Genomic DNA, 22,199 nt, shown 5'->3' with positions numbered 1-22,199 from the left:
TCGCCCCGTGTGCTTCGGGGAGTTTTGCTCACCGTTCTTGTGATCATTTTGACTCCACGGGGTGAGATCTTGCGTGAAGCCCCAGTTCGCGGGAGATTATCAGTGGTCTTGTTTGTCTTCCATTTTCTAATAATAGCCCCCACAGTTGATTTCTTCACACCAAGCTGCTCACATATTGCAGATTCAGTCTTCCCAGCCTGGTGCAGGTCTACAATTTTGTTTCTGGTGTCCTCTGACAGCACTTTGGTCTTGGCTATAGTGGAGTTTAGAGTGTGACTGTATGAGGTTGTGCCCAGGTGTCTTTTAAACTGATGAGTTCAAAGAGGTGCCCTTAATACAGGTAATGAGTGGAGGACAGAGGAGCCAGAAATCATTGTAGGTGACCAAATACCTATTTTCCACCATAATTTGCTAATGGTTTCTTGAAAAATCATAATGTGATTTTCTTTTCTCATATCTATCATAGGTGAGGTATACCGATGATGAAAATTACAGGCCTCTCTCATCGTTTTAAGTGGGAGAACTTGCACAATTGGTGGCTGACTAAATACTTCCCCCCCCCCCGCACTGTATGTAAACATTTGGTTGGAACTGTACCTGTGATCAAATGTCTTCTACAAACCCAATGATTGAGGTTTGGTTCCCAGTCTGTCCCTGAAGGAGTGACTACTCCACCACCAGGCAGTCTTGCAATCTTGACTATTTATGAAATAAATAATTAAATACTCTCCAATGACCAAGATACGAGTACATAGTATACAGTAGTGTAGTAGGACTAAGTCAGCCTGTTCATTGAAACCAACGCAGAAGTTTTATTCCTAGAAAGTATATCAATATTACTGTATTATAAGCCACTGTAACATTTATTCAGTTTGAACAGTAACACTGCGCTTAAATACAGTATAGGAAAATGAAAAACGCTTGAAAACCATTCTAAAAGATTGAATGCAAATGTGCTATATTTTAAAGTTAAATACAACCGAACTGTATTTAACAAAATGTTCTGCACTGAATTAAATCTTAATAAACTAAGATTATGCAGTTTGAACATTAAATTCAGTGTTTCTTCACGTACCACTAGAGAGAGCACATATACCACACTTTTGATAATTTGGCCCAAATCAAATGTCAATATCAAATATACTACTGTGAAAAAAATAAACTTAATAATATGCTTATTACTGCAATTGGCTGGCGACAGGACCAAGGTGTGCCCCACCTCTCGCCCAAAGTCAGTTGGGATAGGCTCCAGCTCACCAGCAACCTTCATGAGGAGGACAAGCGCTACATAAAATGGATGGACGGATGCTTATTAGTGTGGATGCAGTTTGCAGTGGTACTGAGAGGGACAAAATATTAGGAACCGATTCAGTATGATACAGTGCAAGTTTTACACCACTGCAAAATACAACCACAATAATAAACATGCTGTTAAATTACTGTCTGTGTCTGACAACTTAATCATTGCAAAGACCTGAATGTACATTCGGTCGATTACAGTGATTGACAGATTAAAAGGTGTCAAGATAAAGGGCATACACAGCACCAACAGAAATTAAAATAATTTAATAAATATTTTTTTCTAATTTGTTCCAACTGCTGCATCAGTACGGTATGCATCCCGCCTCTCCCACACACACACCCTCACGAGTCAACACTATGCACTGTTCTCACTAACTCACATGAAATGACCTCGGCCCCGAATAAGACGGGCTTCAAAATAAAAACATGGCAGCACACTGAGTGGAAAAGGGGAAAATCAATTTTCATACATAGTTTGCCAAACGAGGCACGTCAGTGCCTTTCAGAGCACAAAACAAATAAAATGTCATTTGTTGGATTACAAGTAGCAAAACTGGTTCATATACTGGAGTTCAGTCTTCATAATACACATTGTGAAGTCATGTGGTTCGATAAATTGTAGTTTTGCAGTTCATTCTACTCAAAGTTCACTATTTGAGCCTGAACACTTTTGTATATAGATGATTTGTAATAAATCCTATTAATCTTCATTAAGTGTGTCAAATAGTTGTTCCGTCAAGCATAAAAATTGGTTTGGTGTGTCAGGTAGTTTGATCGGTAACATGATTTCATGTTGTGGAGTCATCAAGGAGAAGTCAGAACTTTGTCATACAATGTGGTTGTGTTGAAACTATTCCATACCGTTAACTTGTCACAATAATGTTCAAGTGTTGTTGCACGGAGGCCTGTGAGGAGGTGGAGCTTTTAGTTAGGAATGCAAAGTGGACAGCAGATGCGAGCCTGCGCGTCCTTTTGCCTCTTCTTCATCTTGCAGGTTCTTCCACGTCGCGTCAGTGTTATTATAAGATCTCCAGGTCTACATGGCGGACCTCTGGGTTACGTTGCTGTGGAGGTAGCGAGCGTTACAACTCAAGTCATCCTTTTGAAAAGGTATACAGTGGCACCTTGACTTATGACCAAGCTCGTTAACTCAATTTAAGTGAAATGTCATCAAGTCGTGCTAGTGCACCCCAACACACAAATATATTTCATTACGTATTTTTAGTAAAGAAACATACCATTGGGTTGGATAAAAATATAATAAAACATGACAAAAGAGTATGTAAAGAAACAAATCGGTTTTACAAACTGTAATCCGGTATACGCACAACCTACTTCCGCATTCGGCAAAACGGGCCGAAGCACTTCCTCCAGGATCGGGTAAATGGCGAAGGGGGGCGTCTTTTAATTTTCACCACAGAACCACCAAAGATGACAATAGTCGATATTTAGGCCTCGTTTGTGTTTACATATCATATTAGTATAAATAAATTATATACATGTATTTAACTTTTTTTCCAAAGACGCCAGCAATAAAGAAAACACAGTTTTAGCAAGTTCAGCTTCCAACAAGTAATTAAACCATCACACGCGTTTTACATGACTGTCCTTACTGTACTATTTGTGTGTTGGATGTGTGCCTTTAAGGGGCGTGGCCAAGTGACTGAAGTCAGTTGTGGCCTACAGCAACTCCTTGCGATTGCTTTCATTTTGGCTGAAGGTGCATCTGCGAATGTGGCTTTCCTTGCCCACATGGAAGGGCATTACAGTATCATAATTACGTTTCCCCACTTAACTTGAGCAGCGGCAAATCTAAAGCTCAATCATGCCTCAAAGCAAATAAATTGCATCAATCAAGAGACAGCTTGTTACTTGAGAAACCCCTAAGTTGCGGTGCTTGTAAGTCAAAATACCACTTTAAATTGTGGGTTCACTTTTTTTAAGGTTTCACTAACCTTGAGTTCTTTCTCCAGGCGGTCCACCTCAGCACCCAGGGTGTCGATGATGTTCTCACCATGTTTCAGCATGAAGTTCTCCAGCTCCTCCGGCGTCTTCACCTGCTGAATGTCCTGCAATGACACCCGCACATAGAACACCACTGAGTGCACCCGACGTGACAAATACAATGGGACAAGTGTTTGACTTACATTGAGGATTTGGTCGATGTCTTGCTTTTCCAGATAAGAGCGTGTCACCACTCGGCCATCGAAGTCGACTTCCGCCTTAAAGCGCACTTTGCTCAATCCCAAATCGGTGGCCTTCACGTCATGGATGGCTCTGAACATGACAGAAAAAAGTGTGAAGAAAAGGTGATGGTACTCTAGATCAGCGCTTCAGCAGTCTCCAACAATTTTTGCACTACAGACCGGATTCACAGAAAGCAATATTTTCACAAACCAGCACTTCAAACAAAAACAATTTATTAAAAATACATCACATCATTGTGTTGGATATTGCTGTTGTAATTAGCGGGAACCTGCTCTGGTTTCTCTACAATGATTTTAGGGTGATGGGTGACGATGACAGCCATAATGTTTTACTTACTGTATGTCCTGTCTATTCTGTAATTTTGTATTATTCATTCATTTCAGAATATAAGACAGATATAAGATTGGATGTCAGAAATGGAAGCAAGGTATTCAGGGCTTTTTCTTTTGGCAGTTTGAAGGCGTAATTGGCATATTTGCGAGTCTGTCACCATATTACGCAGAGTGGACTCGGTGTGCGAGAATCACCTATAGATGAACTCGTCTTTTAAGGAGGACTGGTGACATCGTCTCTTAAATGCAATTTCTTTTTCTTGGAAGCTGCCAACTCTCAAAAGACGTTTGCTTTTTTTACTCATTTTTGCTAGCTTGTGGGCTTACATTTTTGCAGTATCACATGATCGGTCATGATGAGCATTTTGACAGAGGCAAAGGTGGATGCACCTGATTTTCAAAATCAAATTTCAGACTGTTGATCAATAAAATATTTTTTGTTCAGTCTCTTTGTCTGACTTTGTACCAAACGTCCCACGGCCTGGTTGTTGGGGACCGGCACTCTCGATATTGCAATACAAACTGAAACTTTTTGACTCGTGAAACATCTGCTGACCTCACAGCGGGGTCGTTCTCTAAGAACTCTGTGAGTTTCTGCACGCGCTCGGCCTGTATGGAGCGTCCCAGCAGCGCCTCCGTGTTGGTGTAGATGAGGAAGGCCGAGACGGTGCCGAGTAGCGTTCCCACTCCCAGCGAGCCCAGGCTGTCATAGTACGGATTACCTGGGTAAAACAGGACACAAGACTCAAGTTGGAAAGGAAATTAGAGGTCGACGGTCATACAGGCACATCTCAATAACTTCAGCAGCAGTGACAGCACCTGTCCCATAATGCATCCAACATAAAATACTGATCTGCACCTTCAAGCCCATCAATAACATTAAGTACATTAACAGAGTGTTAAGAGGAAGAGGAAAATGAGAACGGAAAAGGTGCACAAGTGACAGGGATGACCGCAACCTTGAGAGGATTGTCAAGCAACGGCGATTCAGAAATCTGGGGGAACTTCATAAGGAGTGGACTAAGGCTGGTGTCAGTGCATCAAGAACCACCACATACAGACGTCTGCATGACATGGGTTACAGTTGTAGAATTCCATGTGTCAAGCCACTTTTGAACCAAAAACAACATCAGTGTCTGTGCTGGGCTAAGGAGAAAAAGTACTGGTCTGTTGCCCAGTGGGCCAAGTCCTCTTTTCAGATGAAAGTACATTTTGCATTTGATTTGGAAATAAGATCCCAGAGTCTGGAGGAAAACTGGAGAAGCACAAAAGTCAAGCTGCTTAAAGTCCAGTGTTAAGTTTCCACAGTCAGTAATGGTTTGGGGAGTCGGGTAATTTGCTGGTGTGGGTCCATTGTCTTTTATCAAGTCCACAGTCAATGCAGCTGTCTACCAGGAAACATGAGAGCACTTCATGCTTCCCGCGGCCAACAAGCTTTTTGGAGAAAATGATTTTATTTTCCAACAGGATTTGCCATCTCCCCACAAACTCAAAACTACCAATACCTGGTTTTTGTAGCCATGGAATAACAGTATTTGATTGGCCAGCAAACTCGCCTGACTTGAACCCCATTGAAAATGTAAGGAGTATTGTGAAGAGGAATATGAGAGAACAGAAACCCCAAAATGCAGATGATATGAAGGCCAATATCAAAGCAACTTGGGCTACAATAACAGCTGGACTGTGCCAAAGGCTGATCACCTCCATGCCACGCCGCCTTGATGCTGTGATTAATGCAAAAGGAGGCCCACCGAAGCACTGGAGGCAGATTACTTTAATACACTTTTCAGAAGGCCAACATTACTGCTTAAGATCCTTTTATATTGGTCACATGAAATATTATTATATATGATTAATATTTTTTGGCACATCCCTGTATATGTTTCACTTTTTGGATTGTGCAGCCGAACTAAATAAAGCTTTTGACAAATTTAGAATTTTTTTTTTGATACACCTGGATGTGCAAACAAAGAATAACTTAACAGCTTCTGTGGTTCATTAGGTTGACAGAGATGCAATCAAAGCTACGTCTCGTTTACCTGTCAACGAGGTGAGTCCCATGCAGCTTGCAGCCATAATGACCCCGAGCACAGCGGCGGTGTCCTCAAGTAGCACCACGTTGGTGCTTGGGTCTCGACTCTGCATTACTGCGAACAAAATACACCCTTAGTTTTATTCATGGCCATTTTTTTGGCTCACCTTAGTTCCTATTTTCACCTTCACAATTCATATTAGGTTACCGGTATTCATAAGGGAGTAAAATAGGGCTTTAACAACAAATCGATAAAAATCACACATTAAAAGTGTTGGCAAGAAATTTCAAAATATCAATTCGTTGTTTCGCGCAATTATTACATCAGTCACCCGCTGCGTTAGACACAGCAGTGGACCCAGTGGCTTTGATCATGGGCATGACATACATTTGAATCTCTAAACCAATGAATATGCTGAATTTGGATAATGCCAGCACTGCTGGTTAATGATTAGTCCTGATTAACCAATCACAATCAAGACTTGACACTTTCAATGCACGCAGTGGATGCGAAGGCGGTGACATACTTCTTCTTTTCCTTTCGGCTTGTCCCTTTAGGGGTCGCCACAGCGCGTCATCTTTTTCCATGTAAGCCTATCTCCTGCATCCTCCTCTCGAACACCAACTGCCCTCATGCCTTCCCTCACGACATCCATCAACTTTCTCTTTGGTCTTCCTCTAGCTCTCTTGCCAGGCAGCTCCATCCTCATCATTCTTCTACCAATATACTCACTATTTCTCCTCTGGATGTGTCCAAACCATCGAAGTCTGCTCTCTCTAACTTTGTCTCCAAAACATCGAACCTTGGCTCTCCCTCTGATGAGCTCATTTCTAATTTTATCTGACCTGGTCACTCCGAGAGCGAACCTCAACATCTTCATTTCCGCCACCTCCAGATCTGCTTCCAGTGGGCTCTTCAGTGCTCACTGTCTCTAATCCGTACATCATGGCTGGCCTGACCACTGCTTTATAAACTTTGCCCTTCATCCTAGCAGAGACTCTTCTGTCACATAACACACCTGACACCTTCGTCCACCCGTTCCAACCTGCTTGGAGCCGTTTCTTCACTTCCTGACCACACTCACCATTCCTCTAGACTGTTGACCCAACTGTTTAAAGTCCTCCACCCTCGCTATTTCTTCTCCCTGTAGCATCACTCTTCCCCCACCACCCCTCTCATTCATGCACATATATTCTGTCTTACTTCAGCTAATCTTCATTCCTCTGCTTTCCAGCGCATGCCTCCATCTTCCTAACTGTTCCTCCACCTCCTCCCTGCTTTCACAGCAGATCACAATGTCATCTGCAAACATCATGGTCCACGGGGATTCCAGTCTAACCTCATCTGTCAACCTATCCATTACCACTGCAAACAGGAAGGGGCTCAGGGCTGATCCCTGATGTAGTACCACCTCCACCTTAAATTCGTCTGTAACACCTACAGCACACCTCACCACTGTTCTGCTGCCCTCGTACATGTCCTGTATTATTCTAACATAGTTCTCTGCCACTCCAGACTTCTGCATGCAGTACCACAGTTCCTCTCTGGGTACTCTGTCATACGCTTTCTCTAGATCTACAAAGACACAATGTAGCTCCTTCTGACCTTCTCTGTACTTTTCCATCAACATCCTCAAGGCAAATAATGCATCTGTGGTACTCTTTCTAGGCATGAAAACATACTGTTGCTCACTTCTGTCCTGAGTCTAGCCTCCACTACTCTTTCGCATAACTTCAAAGGTGGTGACATACTGAAGAGACAAAATGGCTGGTTTTTAAATGCTTTTAATCGTGCAAAAGCACATTTAGTTACCCTGAGTATGAAATAGGCAATATAAATAAAACTGCCTTGCCTTGCCTCCCACTTAATTGACCAACAGCAGTTGAGTTTTTGCACAATTGTCAAAAAAAAAAAAAAAATTATGTACCGGCATTACCAGATAACTAGCAACCCTTTACTGCTCAGTGACTGTTTTTTTTTGTCAATGTCTTTCTGTCTCCAAAGTGTTCTCTGTCAATTGACTGTCTGTTGTCGTACTAGAGTGGCTCCAACTACCGGAGACCAATTCCTTGTGTGTTTTTGGACATACTTGGCAAATAAAGATGATTCTGATTCTGAATATATCTACAGAAGTATGGTACTTGAGTTGTACATACCATATTCATAAAAGGAAAGTCTGTGGTTTTGGGCACTTCTCTTTATCTCATTGATCGCTACCAGTAGTGTGGCTGTAGAAGAGAAAAACAACAACAACAGAGTACAAATTGCAGTACAGTGAAACCCCGCATATTTGCATTTTGATATTCGTAAATTTGCTTTGGAACCTATCCAATTATTTGTTGAAAGTTTGTCTATTTGCTATTTTTGTGCTCAGGCCAAAGCAATAAAAGGTGCCATCTCATGTAATCTTCAATGATGATGTCTTTTCGAGACATCCTGTTTTTGTTAGCAGTCCTTGAATGCACCTGGTGCAGTTATGTTTTTGCTACTACTCATAGTCCAGGTAATTTGCCTGTATTCCTTGAGATTTATTATTGTGTGTAAATGCCGAAAGGTGAGTGATCACCTATGTTTGTGCACATATTTATTTGCCCAAATGTGCTATCGCGTCAATTCGTGTGAGAGTATTATTAGTATGCTGGCGAACACTATTTATAGGCCTCGTGTGCAGGTGGTTTGTTCATGTTGAATACTTTTTCAATAGCTACTATATAGTCGTTCATGTAACATGGGTTCATGATTGTGTACATGCTAGATGCATGGTGATGATGCTTAGCTGTTTATTCTTTGTGTTGTTACGCGACTTACCTACACTAGGGAAGACTTGCTAAACATTTGGGAGTCTACTTCAATCCTTCTTTCTCCAGCTTTCACAATTCCACAAAGTTTTTTTCTCTGAGTTACTCACGAGTGGAGTGGCCAAACTCTATGGCGTATGGAGGAGGAGAAGACGACGCCACAGAGGAAAGCGTGCAGGAGTGCAAGTTAAGCTTCAACAGCGAGCCTTTCAAACGCCACTTCTGTCGATTCACCTCGCAAATCTACACTCCCTACCCAACAAAGTGGACGAGCTTTATCTCTTCACAAAGACCAGTAAAGACTTTGCAGGTTCTGCCGCCATCTGCTTCACGTAGACTTGGCTTTGTGAAAGTATCTCCAACGACGCCACACTGCTTCCTGGCTTCAAACTACACTGAAAGGACCGCGACACGGCGCTAACAGGGAAAACAAAAGGTGGGAGAATATGCTTCTACATCAACGAAAAACGTGACGGCGCTCAACACACACTGCAGCCCCGACTTAAGAGTTGCTGTTTTTGAACTGTAAGTGATTCTACTCGCCGCACGAGCTTGCTTCCTTCATACTTGACTAGACTTTACACTGATCTGATCAGCTTGATCGATTTCAGCCAATAATTTGCATTTTATGCTGATCGGCTTTGTCATAATTCGCCATCGATCCGATCAGTGATCGACTTCGCGTCGCCATCTTGTACAGTATATTTGAATCCAAAAGCTATTTTAGTTTTAGCCTTGTTGCGTGTCGTTTGATGTCGTACTGTAAATATCTGACTGCTAATATCTGACAGCTCTTTGGTCTTGGCCATGGTGGAGTTTCGAGTATGACAGTTTGAGGTTGTGGACAGGTGTCTTTCATACTGATAACGAGTTCAAACAGGTGCCATTAATACAGGTAACGAGCGGAGGACAGAGGAGCCTCTTAGAGAAGAATTTACAGGTCTGTGAGAGCCAGAAATCTTGCTTGTTTGTAGGTGACCAAATACTTATTTCCACCATGATTTGCTAATATATTCTTTGTAAATCAGACAATGGATTTTTCCCCCCTAATTTTGTCTCTCATAGGTGAGGTATACCTATTCATGAAAATTACAGGCCTCTCTCATCTTTTTAAGTGGGAGAACTTACACAATTGGTGGCTAACTAAATACTTTTTTGCCCCACTGTATGTTTGACAACTCTCTGCACCATTTGCAGAATCTTCACTGTACCAGCTCATTGCACTTGAAGGCACATTAAACTGCTCTAAATTGCTTGAGGACTGCATCGTTTGCACAATGCCATTATATCAGTATCACCACACTCGTGGTAGTCTTTCATTGCTCAATGACTCTCCACGTGCGTTTTTTATGTCCTAAATGTATAATTAGTCATAGTGGCTTTGATGTCATACTAGTGAGGCTCCAACTACCGGAGACAAATTCCTTTTGTGTCTTGTTACATACTTGACCAAAAAAGTTATTTTACGATCCTCTGCCTTTTAAGTGCTTTGCCATCTATGGGAAATTACGAACCCCTTTATTTATTTATGTATTCATTCATTCATTTTTTAATCTCAATAATTTGTACATCTTCACTACTCACGGCAGGGCTAGATCAATATCCCTTGTTAATAGCAGGGGTTTAAAGATCTGAGTGTACATTACCGGACGTACCTCCTTCAGACACCAGAGAACCCGCCAAAATGCAGTATGCCTGCCACAGACAAAAGTACAGACCTTTATTTTTGTTCTTGTCTAACTTGTACGAGAGGCAGTCTGAGGTGACACTCACCCATAATAAAGACTCAATAGGCTCCGGGTGCAGCAGTCCCATAATACCATGGTACCAGGAGAGCCCGGCGCCCATCATGAAAATGCCCACGCCGCTGATGAGGGACGCGATGTAGCGCATGTTGGAGAAGCCATACCTGGAGGAGCCATCACATCCACAATCTTTTAATTTGGTGCTCTGTAACGACCTCTACTTCCTCTTATAATGACAGAGACACATAAAACTAAGGCTTACGGGTGCCCAGCATCAGGGTTCCGTACAGACTGGCTGATGCCCAGAGCCAGCAGGGCTTGATTGCAGGTGTCGGCTAGAGAGTGGATGGCCTCTGAGAACATGCTTGCTGAACCAGTGTAGACCCATGCCAGCAGCTTGAAAAAGAAGTTCAGCCCATTTCTGCACGCAAAGAAAGGCAGTAGAATGTCAAGTTCATTGGTATCAGTGAAAATGATGAAAACATTGGGCTGGGCAATATAGTCTTAAAGGTTATTTACAAAAATCTGATTTACAATGTTTGTAAGTCGTTTTCGAAGAATAGTTTCTAGATTTTAGCTTTATTTGAGTTGTACTATATAATGGTAAACTTCCTGTTATAGTTGCATGATAATTAGAAATGTTCTAAAGTTACTTCAAACACAGTTAAGTTTAACTCACTTTAAATTATATCTTTTGGGGAAAAACTAAAACTAGAGAATGGGATTTCTGTAGAAATTGCGTGCGAAAGATTGACAGAGCTGAGGCTCAACTGAAATGCTGGGGAATTAGTTGAAATGGGTAATGTGAGACAGAATGGATTGAATTGGTCAAAAAATGTGGAAGGAGATTAAAATGCAAAATATTTCTTAATTTCAGTATTTTATTGTGAAAATGAAGAATTGTGGGAAAACTGGGAGTTTTTGACATGTGAAGAATAGTAGCGTGAATGTCCTGAATTTTGTGAATGTTTGAATGGTGTGAATACATGGAAATATCGCGGCATAAAATGGCTTGAAAGACCCTGACATTTTTGGATGAATGTCTTATTTACTTGAATGTTTTTGTTGTTGTTGTGGAATTGGAAACTATGGAACTGTGGAAAAATGGTGATTTTTGGAATGTGAAAAATAGAAACCCGGATGCACTGAATTTGGCAAATATTTTAAAGTTTAAATTTGAATCAATTGAGAAATGTGAATGTTTTAGAAGGACAAAAATGTGGGGACAATGATAAACATAATTTTGGTACAGAATAACATATTGTATGCTCTTCAGGCTTCAAACAATTAGAACAACTTGGAAGTCAACTAGATGCCCTCCGATTATCTCCCAACTACAACCACAATAATACACACTTCAATATGTTAATTAGTACTGCTCTAAAAAGTAAACGAACATTACTTGGATGTTTTATTGGCCCCCTTCAGATGTGCAGAATGTTGTGGATGGTGAGGCATAGTTATATTCTGATGTGCTTTAATCTTAATCTACAGCAGTGTGAATGTTCACTGAGTTTTTTGTTGTTGCATACCTTCATTGAAATAAACTTCTTGCATTCATGTGACATGCACGAGTCCTCTAACACAATCATCTTAATTAAGGACACCACAGGACCTCATGTGAGACAAAATTCTCACAATTTTTTTTTTTTGTCGTCACTGGATGAGCTACTAAAGTGCTTAAAAAAATACTACATACTAATATATGCATAGTAAAATATGTATAATACCACGCACGAGACCTGAAAATGACAAATATTATGTCAGCACCCAGTTTTCCTCTTCCACATGCAATTACACCCCAAAATACTGAAAACTAAAAATTATGAAAAACAATTATTGTACTTCACTTACATGCAAATGGCGACCATAACCACTTTGCCTGGGCCTTGTAGAAATGTTGTCCTTTTGCCTGATCGAGGCTTTAGGAGAACATTGAAGGAATAAATAATTATGTTAATGAGATTATAATTTAACATTCAAGTACACACACAAAACATACTAAAGGTGTTTCTAATAGTTTGTCCCTCTCTAAGTAACCAAAACATTACAAATATCTTTCTTTGTGATGCAGCGTCAACATCACTCTCAATCAACACTCACACTTATATTTGTAAAAGCAGAATTTTTCACAAGATCTCTTGCAGTGGACCTCGTGAGATTTTGAAAGTGTACTTAAAAAGTGTTTGGTGAATGTAAATGTAGTTATTACCTTTGTGTTTCCCCAGAAGTCTTTGTATTCCTTCAACAGCTGCTGACTACGAAAGATATCTGGAGGTAAGAAAATGAGAGAATGATTTAGGGAAGCAAATTTTCATTTTCAATTAATAAGTATTGTTATTTGTTTTAGTTCACTGGAACATTACCCCAGTGAAATAAATAAAAGTTCCATGGTCTCTTTAAATGTCATAATAAGGTATAATGAGAAGTTACGTGGATAAAATTGTTGGTACCCTTCTGTTAATTAAAGAAAAACCCACAGTGGTCACAAAAATAACTTGACAATGTGTGTGTGTGTGTATAATATATATATATATACACACACACATATATATATACATACACACGCACACAATATATATATACACACATATATACAGTATTTCAAAATAAGAGCAAGTAAATAAAAAGAACGTATTACGTGTTCAAATAAAGTGCTTAACTTCAGAATAATTCTTTGATAAAAAACTAACAAAATAAAGACTATACTATAATAAATACTTAATGTTTTGATCATATGGGTAGAAGCAAAATCATGCATTGTAAAAATGCATTATACATAGGTAGAAGGGTTTTCCAGAATTTTGAAGTCAACTTTGTGGGTGCGTATTATACATGGGCGCGCATTATACATAAGAAATTACAGTACCTGTTTCTCTCTCTCTGCGTATTATACATGGGCGCGCATTATACATAAGAAATTACAGTACCCCTCTCTCTCTCTCTCTCTCTCTCTCTCGCTCTCTCTCTCTATATATATATATACACACACATATATATACACACACACACACACGGCAAAAAAATGTTTAGTCAGCCAAAAAACGTTCTCCCACTTAAAAATATGAGAGAGCCCTATAACTTTCATCATAGGTATTCCTCACCTATTAGAGAGAAAAAGAATGAGAAAGAAAAAAATCCAGAAACTCACTGTCTGATTTTTAAAGAACTTAGCAAATTATGGTGGAAAATAAGTGTTTGGTCAAGAACAAAAGTTCATCTCAATACTTTGTTATATACCCTTGTTGGCAATGACCGAGGTCCAACGTTTTCACAAGGTTTTCACACACTGTTGCTAGTATTTTGCCCCATTCCTCCATGCAGATCTCCTCTCGAGTGGTGATGTTTTGGGGCTGTCGCTGGGCAACACAGATTTTCAACTCCCTCCAAAGATTTTCTATGAGCTTGAGATCTAGAGACTGGCTAGGCCATCCAGGACCTTGAAATGCTTCTTACGATGCTTCCCTGATTTTCTCAGTCATTCACAAGTAAAGATGGGGTGAGGTTCACCTCTTTGTGAACAAGTGTGTGAGAAAATAGTCCAACAGTTTAAGGACAATGTTCCTCAAGGTACAATTGTAAGGAATTTAGGGATTTTATCATCTACGGTCCATAATATCATCAAAAGGTTCTGAGAATCTGGAGAAATCACTGCATGTAAGCGGCAAGGCCGAAAACCAACATTGAAAGCCCGTGACCTTCGATAACTCAGACGGTGCTGCATCAAAAAACGAAATCAATGTCTAAAGGATATCACCACATGAGCTCAGGAACACTTCAGAAAACCAATGTCAGTAAATAAAGTTTGGCGCTACATCCGTAAGTGCAACTTGAAACTCTATTATGCAAAAGCCATTTATCAACAACACCCAGAAATGCCGCCGGCTTCTCTGGGCCCGAGCTAATCTAAGATGGACTGATGCAAAGTGGAAAAGTGTTCTGTGGTCCGACGAGTCCACATTTCAAATTGTTTTTAGAAATTGTGGACGTCGTGTCCTCCGGGCCAAAGAGGAAAAGAACCATCTGGACTGTTATGGACGCAAATTTCAAAAGCCAGCATCTGTGATGGTATGGGACTGTGTTAGTGCCAATGGCATGGGTAACTTACACATCTGTGAAGGCACCATTAATCCTGAAAGGTACATACAGGTTTTGGAGAAACATATGCTGCCATCCAAGCAACGTCTTTTTCATGGACTCCCCTGCTTATTTCAACAAGACAATGCCAAATCACATTATGCATATGTTACAACAGCGTGGCTTCGTAGTAAAAGAGTGCAGGTACTAGACTGGCCTGCCTGCAGTCCAGACCTGTCTCCCATTGAAAATATGTGGCCCATTATGAAGTGTAAAATACGAGAACGGAGACCCTGGAACGTTGAACAGCTGAAGCTGTACATCAAACAAGAATGGGAAAGCATTCCACCTACAAAGCTTTGACAATTAGTGTCCTCAGTTCCCAAACGTTTATTGAATGTTGTTAAAAGAAAAGGTGATGTAACACAGTGGTAAACATGACCCTGTCTCAGCTTTTTTGGAATGTGTTGGAGCCATAAAATTCTAAGTGAATAATTATTTTCTAAAAACAATAAAGTTTATCAGTTTGAACATTAAATATATTGACTTTGTAGTGTATTCAATTAAATATAGGTTGAACATGATTTACAAATCATTGTATTCTGTTTTTATTTATGTTTAACACAACGTCCCAACTTCATTGGAATTGGGGTTGTACTTACTTTCTATATTGCAGGAAAGTAGGGACTCACAATAGCAGTAATACAAATACAAATCTAGCCGTTAATGAGGAACACCAAAAACATACAAAATAAAAAAAGATGTAACTAACTTGGTTAAGTCTGAGGACAAAAAAAAAAATCATATTTATCAAAGAGAACTCTTACATTCTAAGTACTGTAAAATATACAGACAAGTCAAATCCTACTTTCTTCGTACTCTCTCTCCACTTCCTTCCGGAGATTTCTCTCCCTGGCCAGAGCTTCTTGGCTTCCCCACACATCCAGAGCTCTAAAAGGCAGAGAGAAAGTAATCAAAGCAACAACACTTTTTTAATGAATAAAAACATCACATAATGGGATGACTTCTGACTTCGCCTCGACGTCCGAGCGCAGGAACACAGTGAAGGCCTCAGTGTCATCGTGGGGGCTGCGTCTTCGGATCTTGCGAAGGTGCTCCAGGTCACTGCGAATCCGCAAGACATGACGAGAACATAGAAATGTTCGTGTGAAACAATGCTGCTTCCTGGTATGGTTAATCGCAGCAGTGCGGTCACTCATTAACCCCAAAGGAATCCGAGCTGTGGAACATGAAGCGTTACCTCGGTTTAAGACAGAATTCATTCATGGCTCGGACAGCCGTGATGAAGTTATTCTGCGTGTACTTGGCGCCATATTCACGCTTCTTCAGGACGGCCCGGACTGAATGCAGAAAGAGAAATGTGGGCAAGGAAATGAATAAAAGAAAAAAATTAAAATTTGAGGTGGTGCAAGAGGTGGCTATATACAATGGGGCTGATCCAAATTCATATTGTTCTGCCTTGGCAGAAGACTACAGCGTGCTTTTCTAGTTAAAGGAGGTTTCCAAGCACTGCTGGTAAGAGAAGGGTTTCAGTGTCACGAAGAATAAATTTTTTCGAGCAAAACAAAACATTGGCAAAGGGCTTTTCAATTTATTGGTTTTCTGTAGTGTTCTTTATCACAAATGTACATACAGTACTGTATATGTCAGTATTATGGCTATAAATGATGTCTTTTAGTCGGTTTGAGTCACGCGTAAGAAGCTTCTTGATATGTCTTGAACTGAGCAAGTTTGGTGAATCTGGTTTAGACAAAAGGCATACAAAACACACGGTAACACTACAGTACATCCTGCAATTGTTTCTTCTTTGTAAGTTAATGTTTTTAACTTACCATAAGACAGAAGCCAATACAAATAACATCCTGACTGAAAAAAACGCAGGAAAAAGGCTCACCTTTTATCATGTTCACCTTCTTTCACTAAATTTTAATTGCCTTAAGTATACTGTACATTTAGCATTTTTAGCCAATAAAAAAACATGCATCTGCTTTTCTGAAACATGAATATTTCTTTTGCTGTTCTTCAAATAAAAAAATTAAGACACAAAATAGTGTGTTGCATTTTTACAATAGGGCAGTGATGATCAGTAAAATTACATTGACATTACAAACCATATTCAGGCTAACAGAGATGCTCACATTTGTTCCTCAAGGTATACACCCTAAAAATCATTCATTGAACAGAAAAGTTCATTTTAAAACATTAGCTAATTTTCTTTGGCATGTAACTGAACACAAAAACTGACTAAATGAACACATTATGATATACACTTAATTTATTACATTCTATTACACACAACATATAAACAGTTAAAAAAATGTAATGGTATAAGCTATTTTCTTTAATTTTACAAGAATGAAAGTGGAGAAATGGAGAATCATAGCGAGACTAGATTATCACCTTACCTTTCACTTGAATGGTCTCTGCTGTAGTGAGCCCCTTAAGCGCAGAACCTATGAGAGCAGCAAATAGAAAGAACAGGTGTCCAAACAGTCTCTAGTTTAGAAAGAAATAACGCATTACAAAGGAATTGAAAAAACAAAAATGTATTACAAAAGCAATTGACTTCATAAGTTAACCAGATTTGTTCCATACATCAGTTATCAAAGTTTTTAATATCATTGCATTTCAGCTATCCTGTTGATGGAATAGGTTCTGTTAAATAAGCCCATAAAAATGGCTACTACTCAAGAAACGACGTGTGTATCGTGGTTTATTGAAACAATATCGGACAAGGGGACTCAGTCAAACTACAGGCTAGAGTATGGAACGTGGAAGACAATACCAATTCTTATTGAACCAGGAAGTGTTTTCATGGATCAAATACCAAATTCCCCCACCGGCCATGACCTTCCATGAGGAGTGTATTCGTGAATGTCTCTGCTGTGACAATGTAATTTCTCTCATCCATCCATCCATCCGGGTTGGGATGGGACAGGTAAACTATGGTATGGCCCTAGCTCTGTTTTTGGGCCACGTTTGGTACATTTTCGGTATATATTTAAGGAGAGAAAACTGTTTTCTCACTCAAAATTATCTCTTGACTTTACTTGCCAACAAAAACTGCTTTTTGTCATGTACTGAATAATAAATATAACTTACATTAACCGTTATTTAAACACAGCTCTTTTGTATGGTAAACTACCTTTTATTCCTTTAATTGTATACCCGTGACAATACAGTAGTACATGATATGTACAACAAATTAACTCATACAAAAATGGGGAAAGAAAACTTGTGTAACAGTTGGATTAAGCATGGGTCAATTGGTAATGTCTGCATAAACATAACTTGGGTCCGGCGTTTTCATTAAGTGGCCCAACAACAACTTCAACCACAGAAAAGGGTTTCAAATCTTTAGCAAGCGGTTATTTTCTTAAGTGGCACAGTAGTTCTTTTCAGACACTTGTAGTTTTGCTGGTGTAACCTTTCGAGCCGCTTGAGTGTCGTGTGCACGGAAAATGATGCATCACGATAGGAACAAGGGAGAAGCTCGGTCATATTGTGTGTGGTTCTGTAAAAAGTATGTGACATTTCAAGAAAGGCTTGCAGACAGTAAAATGTCTGTCAACAGCTTTCACTCCCTTGCCGCTGTATTTAACCTTGAAATAGAAATTAATCCACATTGGAGAATTTTATAATGCAGGTGCTTTTTCAAATTTCCATTTGAACTCCTCCACTCGAGCTAGTGGACAAGGTTAATTGCATCCGTGAACTGCACTTTGAAGCCAGATACAGCTGCAACTGTGGGTGGGTGAACGCACAACAGTTATTGGATATTATCAATGCAAAGTGAATTGCGAAACCATGCAGAGCATTCGTTAGTGCATGCGGACGGACGGACCGACCGTCCATCAAAGTCGGTGATTCTTCAAGTGTGGTACGAGTACTGCTCATACGTGGGCTCCCACTAGTGGTATGCAAAGAACCACTGAATTAAATGTTCAAACTCTGCATAGTGTTATAGAGAAACTTATATTTAGTCCCGTTCAGTATACCTGTTAGGTACATCCATCCATCCATTTTCCTGACCGCTTACCCTCACTAGGGTCGTGGGCGTGCTGGCGTCCATCTCAGGTGACTTGGGGCGAGAACCGAGGTACACCGTGAACTGGTCGCCAGCCAATTGCCGGGCACGTATAGACAAAGAATCATTCACACTCACGTTTACACCTATGGGCAATTTAGTCTTTAATTAACCTACCATGCATGTGCAGCTATCTTCGGGTGAAAGGCGGGGTACACCCTGAACTGGTCGCGACCCAATCACAGGACACATATAAACAACAAACCATTTGCACTCACATTCACACCTATGGGCACTTTAGAGTCTCCTACCATGCATGTTTTTGGGATGTGGGAGGAAACCGGAGTACCTGGAGAAAGGGTTTGCAGACACGAGGAGAACACGCAAACTCCACACGGGCGAGGCTGGATTTGAACCCGGGTCCCCAGAACTGTGAGGCAGATGTGCTAACCAGTCGTCCACCGTGCCGCCCAGTGGCTTACAATAATACTAAATTTATATTTTAGGGGATAAAGCCTCTACTTTCCTGTTCATGAACACTTAGTAGTTTAATCATGGTGGTACATGGAGAGATGAGTAATTTGCTGGTACTAAAACTTTGAAAACAACAGATCTAAATGATGAAAAGCGTGTCACCTGTTGCTGCTACGTTGGGTTTTGCGGTCACTTTTTCAGTGGCATCCGACGGAGATCTTGGAGGTCCATCTTTGCCGTTTCCAAAGGTAGAATAGAAGTGGACCTCGGCCGCTCCCGCCGAGGCAACTCGACAGTCCGGAGGTCTGAGGCACGAGCTAAATGTGCTCCCGGTTTTCCACCCTGCCACACGTAAACATTAAACAACAACTCGATCAAAGCTCCAAATTAACACGACGGGTTCTTCAACGTGCATGAGAGAGAGAGATCTCACCGAGGCACGGCTGTGGGAGCCTCGATCTGTGCCTCCAGGAGACCCTGCAGAAGACCTGCCACGGTCTGTGGGCCAGGCTGGGGAGCATCCTGGCTAGTGACGCGGACCAACTGGCGAATATCACACGAAATCAACCCCAGTGAGCTCTAGCTAGCAGCAGCCTGCGCATGCCAATTTAAACTCATTCAAACAGATTAACTCCCGAGTCCTCGCCACTCCGGGCATGACACCTTCGAAAACCGGAGCAAAACGGACCACACACGAACGACGTTTCTATCGATACTTCACTTGAGCATTGTAGTTTACGATAAGGTTAACTAATGCATTTACCGGTTAGGCTAACGCTGCTAAAGCGCTATAGTACCGAATGCCTCTCGTAATAAAAAGTCAGCTAAGCACAAGCTAGCGCCTTTGAGTAGCGGAAAGACGAAGGACGTTTAGCTCTTTCCTCGACTCACAAACACCAACGTGGCCAAACTAGCGAGTCCACTCGGACTCGGACAGAAGTCGTACCGTTCTACTGTGAGGTTTGTTCGGCATAGTCTGTGTCCATTTGGACAAACTGCAAGTGCTACAAACACAATGGTCACGTGATCCGTGACACTACAGGCCGTCACGCCAATCCTCTCGTGGGCGTGGCTTTGCAAATCAGCGGCCTAATCTTGTGTTCAAAATATTACTGCTGTACATGAGTTCTTCTTTGCATCCCAAGGCCGTTCGGACCAGAAGACCCTGTAAAGACTGCAATTTAAATTAAGGAAACATTTTGGAGTCCCTTTCTTTTCCATATTTTTGTTTACATTTACGTAGACTGTTCGCCCCTATATAGTCTATATTCTTCCTGTCTATTGTGGTTGTATTCAATAAGGTTTGTATTTCACAAAAGTACTGGATTCGAGTACGTCATATCACTTATATTTGATAACATTGCGTCACCGGAAGTTTATCGACGTATATACAGTACGAGATCATCTAGCCCGATGGATCATCTCGGATAACTGACGTGCCTACGTGGCGGCCATGTTGAAAAGGTCGACCTTCCCGTCCAACGCAATGCATGGACATTGAAATTAAATCGTAATTTGCTCATTTCTCAACAGATTTGAACGAGGTTTACTTTTTAGTCAATGCCAAAGCGTGTGATATCAATACATAACGTTTATAAATAATAATAATAATAATGTTACTTCCAGTTCCCTTGTGGTAAATGTACGGCGTTATACGCAACCGTATGCAGCAATGTACCAGCCTCCTTGGTCTTTTGGTTTTCTTGCCGTCCACACACGGAATGCGCGGACGACTTTGACCCGCCTAACTTAGCATCGGGGCGTGTCGTATCTACGTAATTATATCTTTGTTTATTATGTTTTTAACTCATATTTCTCGGCATATTACAGATACACATAGGCGATAAATTGAAACATAATAATTTATATATATAAAAAAAGACCCAAACATCACTACAAAGCATTTCGCTTACGCACCATGATACTGCATTATTTAAACACGTGTTCGATATTCATACCTCTCCAAATGTGTTGCTCAAAGAGTCATTCTAGGGCATTGGCATTTAATTAATCATTTTGTCTTATTTTCAAGAAAAACAGGTAAGACACTATCGTATAATTGTATTCGTCCAGCTCAACCATATACAGTACTTTTTATGAGCTATTTTATTTCTATTTTTCTGTATACAGTAGGCCTATATCATATATACATTTCTGTGTATGTTCCAACCCTCTTACAGATACTCAGGACCTGAAATACATATATTTCTAAAATATTGCTTCTTTACAATTAAAGGTAAATTGCATTTGAATACTAATTTTGTTTTAATATTACTCTAATTACAGGATCAGGGTTGCACGTCAATGCTAATTCTCATTCATTGTGTTTGGCTCATTATCATATTTTTTATTTGATTGATTAAAAAGTTAGGGACATTTGGCTTTTGGATCATATTTCAGGATGAACCTGAAATGCATCTATAACCTTCACAGGTTCAGATTCACATGACCTCATTTAAAAAGTCCTTTTTGTCATGCTGTTCAAATTTCGGCATCACGAGAACAAGAGGATATCGAACATTTGATCAACTACCTTCCGTCACGAGGCTTTCAACAGGGTTTTCTCAAAGGGGAGGGGCCACTGAGCTTCGAGTGTCATCAGTAGGTTGCAACAAAGAGACTGCAAGAGTCACAGAAAGGCATAGAAGTGGATGTCCTTGCACATTTATTGGTCAATTCATGGATCAAACACCTGTTGTGTCAACCCATTGTTAGAGAACAGCAGGTAGCCCAAAAAGTGTTAAAACATTGAACAGCTAGACATTCAAAGGTTTAAATAGAGAGGGTCAAATTCAGTTCATTTATAGTCCATTTTTGGTTCATCCTGAAACTTCACTTGCAAGCCAACTATCCCAATATATCTTTTTATGAGTAGTGCATTTTAAAGTGCAACCAAACTGACCAAAAAAATGTCTTGTAAATTTGACACATTGACACACAGTAAAGAGTCTTGTTAACAAGCCAGACAATGAATGGGGGGATAAAAAAATAAATAAAAATCACCAAGTATGTGAAATCAGGCTTCAAAATGGTCAAGTAAGACATTCTTTCAGCTTCCAGACATGGGAATGTCGCTAAATGCTCTCCAAATCCCACCTCCCCGGAACTTTCAGCTTTCAATCAGAGATGTGCCTCCTCCTAAGTGGGGAGACACTCACATGGGGGGGCGGTCACCCTTTTGT

The 22,199-nt window shown here is 40.5% G+C and overlaps 1 protein-coding gene across 3 annotated transcripts; it reads right to left on the bottom strand.

The window, feature by feature from the left end:
• Positions 1–1,551: 1,551 nt before the first annotated feature.
• slc30a9 (solute carrier family 30 member 9) lies at positions 1,552–20,722 on the bottom strand. 3 transcript variants are annotated; one of them, XM_061787702.1, is made up of 18 exons: positions 20,679–20,722; positions 19,451–19,560; positions 19,180–19,359; positions 16,922–16,969; positions 15,757–15,856; positions 15,528–15,620; positions 15,364–15,446; positions 12,631–12,689; positions 12,273–12,340; positions 10,681–10,839; positions 10,447–10,582; positions 10,329–10,368; positions 8,032–8,103; positions 5,882–5,989; positions 4,399–4,564; positions 3,450–3,579; positions 3,258–3,371; positions 1,552–2,366 (listed from the first exon to the last, which is right to left on the bottom strand). In XM_061787702.1, exons 2-18 carry the CDS (start codon positions 19,536–19,538, stop codon positions 2,322–2,324), a joined length of 1,689 nt encoding a protein of 562 aa, XP_061643686.1. In that variant the 5' UTR covers positions 19,539–19,560; positions 20,679–20,722; the 3' UTR covers positions 1,552–2,321. The 3 variants fall into 3 exon arrangements, with proteins under 3 accessions (XP_061643686.1, XP_061643687.1, XP_061643685.1); XM_061787703.1 differs by having other exon boundaries at positions 20,696–20,714; XM_061787701.1 differs by lacking the exon at positions 20,679–20,722 and adding an exon at positions 19,964–20,592.
• Positions 20,723–22,199: the final 1,477 nt, after the last annotated feature.

This window comes from Phyllopteryx taeniolatus, chromosome 10, assembly GCF_024500385.1.
Source record: "Phyllopteryx taeniolatus isolate TA_2022b chromosome 10, UOR_Ptae_1.2, whole genome shotgun sequence".
Taxonomy (NCBI): domain Eukaryota; kingdom Metazoa; phylum Chordata; class Actinopteri; order Syngnathiformes; family Syngnathidae; genus Phyllopteryx; species Phyllopteryx taeniolatus.
Note: the sequence above shows the minus strand (reverse complement) of the source record. Positions and strands in the feature narration are given on the sequence as shown.